Source organism: Populus alba, chromosome 11, assembly GCF_005239225.2.
Source record: "Populus alba chromosome 11, ASM523922v2, whole genome shotgun sequence".
In the NCBI taxonomy this organism is placed as follows: Eukaryota; Viridiplantae; Streptophyta; class Magnoliopsida; order Malpighiales; family Salicaceae; genus Populus; species Populus alba.
Window position 1 is genome coordinate 17,207,727 of NC_133294.1, and position 12,141 is coordinate 17,219,867.

Sequence of the window (12,141 nt, forward strand, 5' to 3'; positions counted from 1 at the left end):
TTTATATGTTATAGAATTATCTTCTCTATTTCATTATTCCCTTGACATTTTCTCTCCACACTCAACTGGAGTATTCACTTTTGCACAATCCTTCATTTTCAAATTCTTGAGAATCTCTTTTGTAAACTTCTCTTGGTTCACAAAGATTCCATCTTCTCCTTGCTTGATCTTAATCCTTGAGTAGTACGTCATAAGACCAAAATCCATCATCTCAACGTCCTTAATCATTGCTTGCTTGATGTTTTTAATCATCTTTGGATTGTTTTATGTAAAGATCAAGTCATCCACATATAAACATACAATAAGAGTATCGCCACTCTCTTTTATTTATACATAGATAGCATATTCATGGAGGCATTTTACAAACTCATTATTTAAGAAATAATCATCAATACGACTATACCAAGCCATGAGGTTTGCTTCAATCCATACAAGGCTTTATTTAACTTTAAAACCTTATCTTCATGTCTCTTCACTTAATAACCTATAGATTGCTCAATGTAGACCTTATCTTCAAGAAAACCATTTAGAAAAGATAATTTGACATTCATTCGATAGATTTTCCATCTATATTGGGCAGCTATGGAAATTATTAATCAAATGATCTTCAATCTAACAACTGGAGCAAACATTTCATCAAAGTCAATCCCGTGCTTTTTACTATAGCCTTTTGCCACTAACCTTGCCTTGTAACTCTCTCCACTTCTTTTTTGGCATTCTTCTTTTTCTTATAGATTCATTTGAAACCTATTGGCTCCTTTCCTTTTGGTCTAGGAACCAATTTCCATATGTCATTTTTCTCAATCAATAAAGTCTCCTCATCCATAGCAATTCTCCATTTTTCATCTTTTATTACTTCTTCAAACACTATAGGATCACATGTAGTAAGGTAACAATATAGTGTTACTTCATTATCAATAGGATTAGTTACCTCATATAAGTCATCAAGGCTCATCATCTTTCTTGGTGGACTAGGTGGGCTGCCACTTCTAGAACTTCCACTAGAAGAAGAAGATAAAGGTAAAGTTGAGTTCATTGGTGATTGTGGAGATGTAACAAGTTCTTAATGATCTTCATATCTCTCATTCTTTTCATCAAGAATTGATAGAAATTTATACTTCTCACCATCACTGATTTGCTTTATACGATCAACCGGTTGACTTATTGAGGCTACCTCGACTTTCCTTTTCAAATCTATATCTTTCTCTTCTTCCTCTACCTCTTTGGATATATCCAAAACCATCTTACTTCTCTTTTGAATAATACTATTTTGAAAAAAAAAAAATTGTTTGTGCTCCTAAGTCTTCTTAAATATCATTAACTCTTTCTTTAGGAGCTTGTAGTTTTCTCACGAGTCCTTGAATTGTAATAAAATCCATATTATACAACTTCTCTATGGCGACCACCACATAATGGAACCTTTTTTAACATCGAGCATAAAATCTTTTCTACCACTCATGTTTGCTCCATCTTCTCCCCATATATCTTTATTTGATTGTATATGGCCAAAACTCTAGCAAAGTAATCTGAAATAATCTCTAATTCAAGCATATGTAGCTCTTCAAAATCACCTCGTACCTTTGTGACATTGTTAGCTCCTTGGTTTGATTATTGCAAAACTCACCTCATACCTTTCTGACATTATCAGCTCCTTAGTTTGATTATTACAAAACTTCTCTTGCTTACTTGGCAGTGGTTGTATTAGCTACTATCTCAAAAGTGACATTATCTAAATATTGGTGGATGATTGTGAGTGCTTTCCGATCTTTTCTTTGTGCGTTTTGCATAGCCTCCTGCTTTCACATGAACACACCAAATTTCATAATTTTTCTTTGTCAAATGAGGACATTGAAGTGGAAAGTTCGTATTAGTCATGTCAAACAATAAAAAAAAAAAAAAAGCTTTGATACCACTTGTTGGAATAAACTCTAGGTGTGGTAAGAGATAATCTTAAAAAGACAAAAATAAAGAACAAGAAAAATTTGAGAGAGAAGATGTTTTTGTGTGAAGTGTTTTCTCAAAGATATACTCTGTAAGCTTTTTTACATACTTCTCTCACGTTTTGATTGCAAGCTTATTTATATGCATAAAGTCCTAGACAATCAACGGATTAAATTTGTTAAAGAACCATCTCAACTCAATAGCTTAAGCTATAGGTAAGGTTCAAAGCTATGATTTATATTGTTCTCTAACACACCTCCTCAAGTGAAGGCCCTTTAGGCTTGAAACTTGCACATGCCCATATTATCACGTGCTTGATTTTTATCAAATAAATGGGGGTGGTGAGATTCAAATTCTTGACTACTTGGTCATTTAGGCTCTGATACCATGTCAAAGAACTATCTCAACCCAATAGCTTAAGTTATAGGTAAGGTTTCAAGATATGATTTATATTATTCTATAATAAAACTAACAAAAGAAAAAACCGAAATTGATAAGGAAATGTATTTTGCCAACTTAATCGGTCGACCAATTCATTTAATTCAATCGGTACTACCCAACTAATAAGTCATTTTATCATGATATTGATTCAAGGACGAGTTCTTTGCAAGTAACTAATAAGAGATGTCTAGATGGACAAAATTGACAGACAAAAGCCCTAAAGATGTCTTGTAGTGGCAAACGCGCACTGGTCCTTTAGAGGGCCATAGATTTTGATTCAGGTACCCGATTACCTCAAATTGTAGAAAAGCAAACTATATATATACATGATTTGTCTGCAGAGATTACGGGAACGTAATGAATTACAAATATTGCGGAGATCATGAAGTGAATAAATGAGAAGGATCATAGCAGAGAGATCCCAGCAGGTGATTTCTCAGCAGAGAGATCTCAGGAGGAGATCTTTGCATATCTCTTCACAAATCACAAAGCTTATGTAGAGGCACATAATGTTCTAGACCTAAGGCGTCCGAGGTTGTTTATGAGGTTGAAATCGATTCTAAAGACCTACCTTAACCGCCTTTCATTGCTCCTATTTCGGAAATTCGACTTTTCTTTCTTTTCCTTTTATCTCAACATTAATTTCAGACACTACTTATTTATATACTATTTAGACCGTACCATATTCCAACACAGCGTTTTGAGGAATTAACGGGGCTGAAAAATCCCGCTTTAAAAATATTGCTTGCCGAGACATTAGTTTCAGGCCATTGGGAAGTTTCCTCTCCGTAAATGATATTTTCTTCAAAATGCAAGAAGAATATAAATACCACAAAACTGACAGCCTGATAGCAGCCTGATGAAGTCATAGCAAGCATTGTAATGGACTGTGTTAATGTGTAACAGAAGAGTAAACATGTTCTGAACTCTATCGGCCTTTAAGATCAGAAATCGTCACATTGTTAATGGAGTTTATCTTTTGGTTCTGTGTAATGGACTCTGTATCCAAGGAAATCTGCCTTTCAACAAATGCTGGTTTCTTTGGAGGAGGAAGATCCACAATTTCACTATTTAGCATGGAAGTGATGGTAGACACGGCCGGTCTGTCTTTTGCCAATTCTTGCACACACAACAGACCAATCTGTATGCATCGGAATATCTCCACCTGAAAACATGGATCTGGTATTGCAGGATCGACCAGAGCTGTAATGTCACCTTCATTCCACAGTTTCCAAGCCTGCAAATGTTGATACAATCATACAAGTAAGAGTTTGCAAATTGAAAGGTGCTTTCCAAATATATCTCAGGCAGTGTGGCGGAAAGACATACAAATCCTGTAAGACTCAAAACATGCTCATTGCTATAAAAATGAGCGTTCCTTCTTCCGCTCACGATCTCCAGCAACAACACTCCAAAGCTAAACACATCCGATTTCTCTGAAAATCTTCCTTCCATTAAATATTCAGGGGACATAAAGCCACTGCATAAGCATAACAGCTTTCTGAGCTCAAATTAGAGAAACAGTAATAGGAGTGAAAATGAAAAAAAAAAAAAAAAACTACTTACAAGGTTCCAACAACCCTGGTAGTATTCACTTCATTGCCGCCAGAAATCCTGGCTATTCCGAAGTCTGAAATTTTTGGATTCAGATCGTGGTCCAATAAGATGTTACTTGGCTTCAGATCTCTATGAATAATTCTTAGTCTAGAATCTCTGTGAAGGTAAAGAAGACCTCGACAAATTCCATTAATAATGTGGAAGCGTCTTTTCCAATTTAGTTGTCCTTTCCTGAGTGAATCTAAACAGATTGTATCCAGAAAAAATCATGAGAAAACATGGGCAAATGAAAATGAGTCAAGAAAAGTAGCAATCTGCTTCTCCTGCTTGAAACTAATGATCTATGAAATTGAAAATGAGTCAAGAAAAGTAGTAGCTAAACAAAAAAGAGCTGTAGCCCTAACCAAAGAGAAATGCATCCAAGCTTTTATTCGGCAGGTACTCATAAACCAACATCATCTCTTCTCCTTCAACACAGCAACCAAGAAGTCTCACAAGATTCCTATGTTGGAGTTTAGAAATCACCGCCACTTCATTCATAAACTCTTCGCGCCCTTGACCAGATGTTCTAGAGAGTCTTTTCACAGCTATTTCCTGGCCATCTGGCAATTTTCCCTACAATGTCACATCAAACCAATAAATACCTATTTTCTCTAAATATCTAGAACGCACCTTTAGTTCCAGAAGAATTACCCAGTATACTGGACCAAAGCCGCCCTGCCCAAGCTTCTTGGATATATCAAAGTTGTTTGTAGCAGTTTCGAGAATTTGTAATTTGAAGAGTGGTTCTAGTTTAACTTCCTTGACGTTTCCATCAAAAACTGTTTCTTGAACTTCTGACGATAAGGTCTCCACACATATCAAATTCCTATCTGAATTTAAGTGGAAGTATCATTATTATTTGAGAATTGTTTTTTTCTTTTCTTGTAAAAATTGTAAAGTTTAGAAGTCCAGTAAGCTAATAAGACGTAGCATATTACCTCTATGTGTAGCCATCCACTTCCAAGAAAAAAACACACAGATGCAGATAGCTATGGCTCCTGCAATCACTGACATACTGATGATTATTTCCCTGTTTCTCATGTTATCTGCAACTAAAAAATTGTACTGATGGTTATTTAAGAAAAGTGTAATGGAAATATGGAAAAACTTATCAATATTTTCTCTTCCTAATACATAACTCGATGTATCTATACTAGTTATGCACATCTGATAAACGAAACACTAGTGAAAGGAAATCAGAAAAAATTATTATTATTACCAAGTTCTGTATACGCCAGGCGAATGTTGAGACCTGTCCCTCCTTCAGAGAACTGTTGTATATCAATCAAGTTTCCTGTCCATGCCATACAACCAAAACCATTATAATATGAATAAGCGACACAAGAACAATTCCTCAAGCACTCATCTTTGCATTCTTGTTCGGAGGACGGATTTGACCAGTACTCGGCAAAGGTTGGCACCTTCATCATCTCTAGCTTCATAAATCCATCTTCTTTTCCCACTTCACTACCATTCTGTATTCTATCACACTGCAACGATGTCATCCTCACACAACCGCTAGTCCAAATTCCTTTGTTCCATTCATCTTTATTTTCTGCAACAAACCCTTTTAAACATGTGCAGATAGGTGAATTCTGTGCATCGCAGCTTCCAAATGGCCCGCACTTGCCATAAATATCACACTCAGTTGATGGAGCTTCCCAGGTATACTCCGAACCTCCCTTCCTATAATCCCAGTATTGTTCTATAAATTTTCCATGAGAAGTCAAAACATACGTTGCACGGATAACTGGGTCTTGAATTAAACTAAGAGTGAAAGTGCCATCTGCTTCTTCTTGTACACTAAATCCTTCTAAATACACAGAAGTATACATTTCTGGTATTCCAATAAAATTCTGACCACCCCATGGACCACTACGCCAAAATGGATGACCATTGTACCAGATGACGAACTCAGGAATTCCTAATGGATTGAGACCAGCAGAGAAATTCCCAACTGAAGGATCAGATGAGCTTCTCCATGACATTAGCAGTGTCTTTTCCCCAGTTCTTGCGTTAGAACTAAGTCTCATTTTTGGTATGTAAGAATCCGTAGGCTGCTGGAAACTTTGCCATACAAGGTTTCCATTCGGTCTAGCTTTCAAGACAAGGTTTCCATCATCAGTAAGCTGTGCAGTTGACTGATAGAACCCAATTGAAACATTTGATGACCACAGAACCTCTCCCTGACCATTCAAAACCACAAGATTTCCATCTTCAGATATTGTCATCATCCCAGAAGAATCGTTGATTGGGTTGTTTCTGTTGGCCACCCATAGTACTTGAGTTTCTGCTGATATATTACTATACCATAGTCCGACATATCGATATGTTGACTTAACTGGGCTGAAAAATCCCAGTTCGAACTTATTGCCGGCAGAGACTATAGCTTCTGGATCTTTGATGGGTTGAGAAGGAGTAATGGTATCTCCTGCGTCACCATAAACTGAAGAGGAACATGATAGAAACAGAAGAAGAGCTACTGCAACTTCGCAGTTGCCAAGTCCCATACTTGTTATTGATGAGAATGGAAGACTAACAAATGGCTTATTGACTGTTCAGAGAAAGAATTCCATGAAGAAGAAGATCTCTCTTCTTGATCTTTTTGTTCCCAGTCATGAGGTTATTTTTCAAATAGAAACTAAGTTAAGCAATCAGAAGTCATAAATTTTTATGTTATCTGTAAATTTCCATCTATAAAGAAAGTGCAAAAATAGTGATATTTCATCAGGATGGACCTGGTCGACTAGCTTGTGAGATCGATAGCATTTTTATTTTTATAGGATATTATCACAATACATACACTTGCCTCACCATGATTGACATGTTCCTGGCAGGCACTATCAAGAAGCTTTTGATATTCTTATTTGAAAGTAGCTTTATTCGTACTTGGTCTATTTTGAATTTGCCTGCAATATTTATGTTTCTAAGAAAGAGGCTATTTATGCCCTTCAGGTTGTGGCCTAGCGGCGTTAGGGACTTGTTTTTTTTCTCTGCATTCAGGTTCGATTCTTTTTGTACAGGCATGCTATCCCCGCGGTATCTCACCTATCCACTGGGCTTGTAGGGTGTTTAATAAATTCAGGAATTAGTCGTAATGCGCGTATACTGACCCGGATATTCATGAGTTATTAAAAAAAAAAAAAAAAAAAAAAAGATTATTTATACCAAAGAAGTCTGAAGAGCCAGACTGGTGTAAAGACATTGCTTTATCATCACATTAATAATACAATACAGTTTCAAGTAATACTCCATGAGACTCCAGTTATGGATTGTATTGGATTGAAAACTTTTTTTTTTAATTATTTTATATTTAATGACATAATAATAAAAATAAATATTTATAAATATAGAGTATTAATTAAATATTGATTTTTGTTTAAAATTATGATAAATTAATGAAAAATATATCAAAATAAATTATTATGATAATAAATATAAAATTAATAAAATATTAAACAATAAAAACTAAAAAAAACTTGTAAAATATAGTTTTTTTAAAAAAAAAATTTGAAAAAAAAAAACCAAGTTGCTTTGCACAAATGAATGGGAAATCTAACGTAATTTTTCTTCTTAAATATTGTAGTAAAGGATCTAGTGCAAATCATATCCATGCTAAATCAAAACCAAACCAAAATCCAGCATAAACACCAAATTTATTGGTCTTGAAAGTGAAAACTGCCCTACTGCGAGTAATAATACAAGGAAAAAACCAACAGGGTAACAAGAACAATTAATATAAGTAACAAAACACGACTGACTGACTGAATCTTTCTAAACTAAAACGTCAAAAGATACAGATTATACACAAACTTAAACCCACAACTCCAGAGATTATACTTAATGCAAAAGAATACAGCAGCAAGCAATTGGCAAATAACATCAATGCCATCGAACCTATATAGTTATGACATTGACATTTTAACATAAACAAATGAAGTGAATTCATAGAAGAGGTGTAAGAAGCAACGGGTCTGGTTCTTGAATCTTTCTTGCTTCTACCGTCCTACTTGATTCCACTCCACCCCAGCTGGATTTTATTTTGTATTCCTTAATCACAAATGAAAGCGATACCACTTTTTTAAAATTATTTTTTATCTAAAAAATATGAGTTTAATTTTTTATATATTTCTGAATGATTTTGATACAATAATATTATAAATATAAAAACATTATTTTTATATATTTTTTCAATTAAAAAATACCATTTATTATAAATAAAAAAATACAACATGGTCTAAGTCAATTACAACAAGTCAATACTAAGATTATGTTGTGGATGCTTCATAATCTAGTACAAATTAATTAGAATTAGAATTTGAGCATGCTAGTTTTAACTAGTGTTTTTTTGTACTTTACTCAATAAAAAATAACGTATGCATTATATATATATATATAAGATTCTTCTACATTTTTATATGTAGATAATATTATTGAAAATCTATTTAAAGAATATGATTAATAAAAATATTTGAGATTAAATTAAAAGTAGAGTTCATTTTAAAAAAAAAAATATTTATTGAAATTTAATCTTTTATATAAATTCTTTAATATGAAATATTAATGTGTCAAATAAATTATGGATGAATAAAAAATTAATCTCAAATAATTATTGATTAGAAATTCAAAATTCTTTAAAAAAACTTCATTTATGTTAAAAAAAATAATTTTCTTGGTATTTATAAATTAGGAAGTTGAGCTCATATACGACAATCTTCTGAGTTCTTTTTATTCGACGTTATGTGGCCCCTACAGACTTCAGCCAGTTATTGTAGCAATCTTTTGACTTTTTTTCCTACATCAAAAGCTAAAAACCTTTGACTTCTTTGAACACAGCACTTCCCTTAAATATTCAGGGGACATATAAACCACTGCATAAGAACTGTTGTTTAATTCTTAGCTCAAACCATTGACAACTCAATACAGTAGAAAATAGGAAAGAAATGTCCACTTCATAGCATTCTCTTGATCTTCTCTGCCACCAGAGATCTTGGCCATCTGATGTCTGAAATTTTTGGATTCATCTAGTCATGCAACAAGATGTTACATGGCTTCAGATCTCCTTGAATAATCCTCCGTCTAGAATCTCTACTAAGGTAAAGAGGACCCCGACAGATTATTTGGACCATGTGGAAGCGCCTTTTCCAATCAAATTGTTTTAAACTTAATTGATCTACATAAATTGTTCCCAGAAAAAATGAAAACTGAATGGCAATTGTGACCACCTGAATTTGAGCATATGACCGGCACAAACCAACAGGCAGCAGAAAATTAGAAAACGCCGATAGAATATTCAATCGGTGAGTAAATACCATTTCATCAACCATTTACGTCGCCGAATGATTTCCCGACGCAAACTCATCATCAAGAAACGTTTTATCAGGGATTTACTATCCGTGGGCATTTTTGTTAAATAAATTACCAATGATATATTATATTGCTTTTTCCATCGACAAAAACTAAATATTGCTAATAAAAGAAATGAAGGAATTGGCACCATAATGTTTGCCACTAATTCCTTTAGAAAAATCTAAAATTTCTAAACCGTTTTGTAACTTTCCAAGAAAACATTGCCTATATTTATGATGGAATCACCTAGCTATGAATAAAAAAACCCTTCGATGATTCCTTCACAGGTTTATCATTCTTTTTTAGTTATTTAGTTGTTAATTTAAAAAACAACAAAAGTCACAATAAAGCCAAAAACACTATATCAAAATTTTATTAATTTTAATATTCATTAAAAAATAATTTTAAAACAATAATTACATCGCTACATAAATAGAGGTAGAAGTGGAGGTGGACTGAGGCAAATCCTTAGCCAAAAGAACCAGAAGGACGAGCAAGATAATGTAAAGACATGTATTCCATCGTTTTCTTTCAATTCCAATTTATGTTATGTCAATGCTAAATAGTATCGATCTTCCTACTCCTAAGAAATTAGAATTTAAACTTGATAGAATTTAGAACATAGTTACATTTTTGTTGCTTGTAAACCTAGTTGATTATTGTAAAAGACATGTGATTTCACTAAGCTAAAACCATAAAAAAATAAATATAGAAACAAGATAAAAACATAATAATTATTCTCTTGCTTGTCTTGACTTTCCTTTAAAGCTAGATAGATTGAAGACTTCAAAAGCAGGGTAGTTAGATTTGAAAACTAGATGTTTTGTTTAGTAGCTCATCGCATCCACAAGTACCAAAATTAGTAAAAAATATAAAAAAAAAATTCCATAGTCTCCCATTTCAAATTCTTTAAGTAGAGAAGTGATTTGATCTTATATGCCATAAAACGACGAATTATCATCAATTTTACTTCTTTAGTATCAAAATCGGCATGCGTTTAGCTAAAAAATAGGGTCTAGATTAATTTATACAATTAATGTTCCACCATTAGTTTCTGTTGGAAGAAACTCTAGGTGTGGTAGAAGATAATCTTTAAAAGCAAAACTTAAGAACAAGAAAAAATTAAAAGAAAGGATGTTTTTGCATTAAGTGTTTTCTCAACAATGCATCTTATAAGCTTTTCTACATGCTTCTCTCAAGTTCTAATTACAAGCTTATTTATAGGTATATAGTTTTAGAAAATCAAGAAATTAAACTAACAAAAAGAAAACCTAAACTGATAAAGAAAAGCTTTTTGCCAACTTAACCGGTCGATTGATTCTTTTAATCCAACTGATTGACCAACTCAACCGGTAGACCAGTTACTCTGTTTTTCTAAAAAATTAAAATCTAGTTTACTTTCAACATTTTCCTTTAAACTTGATTTCTTTATAACTCCCAGCATAACTCTTGGCAAAAACATCAAGTTTGAGTGGCTTTGTGAAAATTGTGCGACTTGATCTTGGATCTTTACATACTTGACTTCAACTTCTTTATTTGTAATGCAATCTCATAAGTAATGAAATCTTGCGTCAATGTGATTACTTTTGTCATGAAACACCGAATTCTTTGCTAAGACAATGACTGATAAGTTGTCCACATAAATTTATATAGGCTTCTCTTATGGCATTCACAACTCCTTCAATAATTATCCTAGCCATATGGAATGACAAACACATGTTGTAGTAGCAATATTTTCAGTTTCACAAGTTGTTTCTCCCATGTAAAAAACAAAACTTATAGTGCTCTTTCTATCATCCATATCTCTAACTCAATCACTATCATTATAACCTATAAGTTCAAAGCTATTAGAGTATCCATAGAACAAGCTAAAATCAACAGTACCTTTGATATATTAAAGAATTCCCTTTAAAGCTTTGAAATGTATCATAATTGGTGTCTTCATAAACTTACTTACAAGCCTGACTCCAAAAAGAATATTAAGACGGGTGCATATCAAGTATCTCAAACTTCTAATTAGGCTTTCAAATATTGTAGAGTTCATCTTCTCTACTTCATTATTCCTTGTTATCTTCTCTCCACACTCAATTGGAGTATTCACTTTTGTAGAATCTTTCATTTTGAAATTCTTGAGAATCTCTTTTGTAAACTTATCTTGGTTCACAAAGATTCCATATACTTCTTACTTGATCTCAATCCCTATGTAGTATGTCATAAAATCAATATTCATAATCTCAAACTCCTTAATCATTGCTTGCTTAAAGTCTTTAAACACCTTTGGATTATTTCTTGTAATGATCAAGTCATCTACATACAAGCATATAATAAAAATATCACCACTCTCTTTTATTTTTACATAGATAGCATATTCATAGAGGCATTTTACAAACTCATTATTTAAGAAATACCATCAATACGACTATTCCAAGCCTTGAGGCTTGCTTCAATTCATATAAGGCTTTGTTTAACTTTAAAACCTTGTCTTCATGTCCATTCACTTAATAACCTATAGGTTGCTCAATGTAGACCTTCTCTTCAAGAAACCATTTAAAAAAGCTAATTTGACATCCATTTGATAGATTTTTCATCTATGTTGGGCAGATATGGAAATTATTAATTGAATGATCTCTAATCTAGCAACTGGAGCAAAAAATTTCATCAAAGTCAATTTCATGCTTTGATTATAGTCTTTTGCCATTAACCTTGCCTTGTACCTCTCCAGTTCTTCTTTGACATTATTTTTTTTCATTTTAGATTCACTTGACACTTATTGGCTTCTTTTCATTCGGTCTAGAAACCATTTTCCATGTC

General features: G+C 33.1%; 1 protein-coding gene across 1 annotated transcript; it reads right to left on the reverse strand.

Annotated features, from left to right (window-relative positions):
* Positions 1-3,220: 3,220 nt before the first annotated feature.
* LOC118031517 (G-type lectin S-receptor-like serine/threonine-protein kinase At1g11300) lies at positions 3,221-6,590 on the reverse strand. The gene is made up of 7 exons (XM_035035951.1): positions 5,201-6,590; positions 4,920-5,033; positions 4,633-4,811; positions 4,344-4,554; positions 3,949-4,180; positions 3,712-3,862; positions 3,221-3,619 (listed from the first exon to the last, which is right to left on the reverse strand). Exons 1-7 carry the CDS (start codon positions 6,489-6,491, stop codon positions 3,311-3,313), a joined length of 2,487 nt encoding a protein of 828 aa, XP_034891842.1. The 5' UTR covers positions 6,492-6,590; the 3' UTR covers positions 3,221-3,310.
* Between the last annotated feature and the right edge of the window lie 5,551 nt (positions 6,591-12,141).

Excerpts from the sequence above, each read along its gene's own strand:
- LOC118031517 (XM_035035951.1), bottom strand. The coding sequence starts at position 6,491 with ATGGGACTTGGCAACTGCGAAGTTGCAGTAGCTCTTCTTCTGTTTCTA. Across the intron at positions 4,555-4,632 it reads GCTTTGGTCCAGTATACTGG|GGAAAATTGCCAGATGGCCA; the intron begins GTAATTCTTCTG and ends GTGACATTGTAG. Across the intron at positions 3,863-3,948 it reads ACCAGGGTTGTTGGAACCTT|TGGCTTTATGTCCCCTGAAT; the intron begins GTAAGTAGTTTT and ends ATGCTTATGCAG.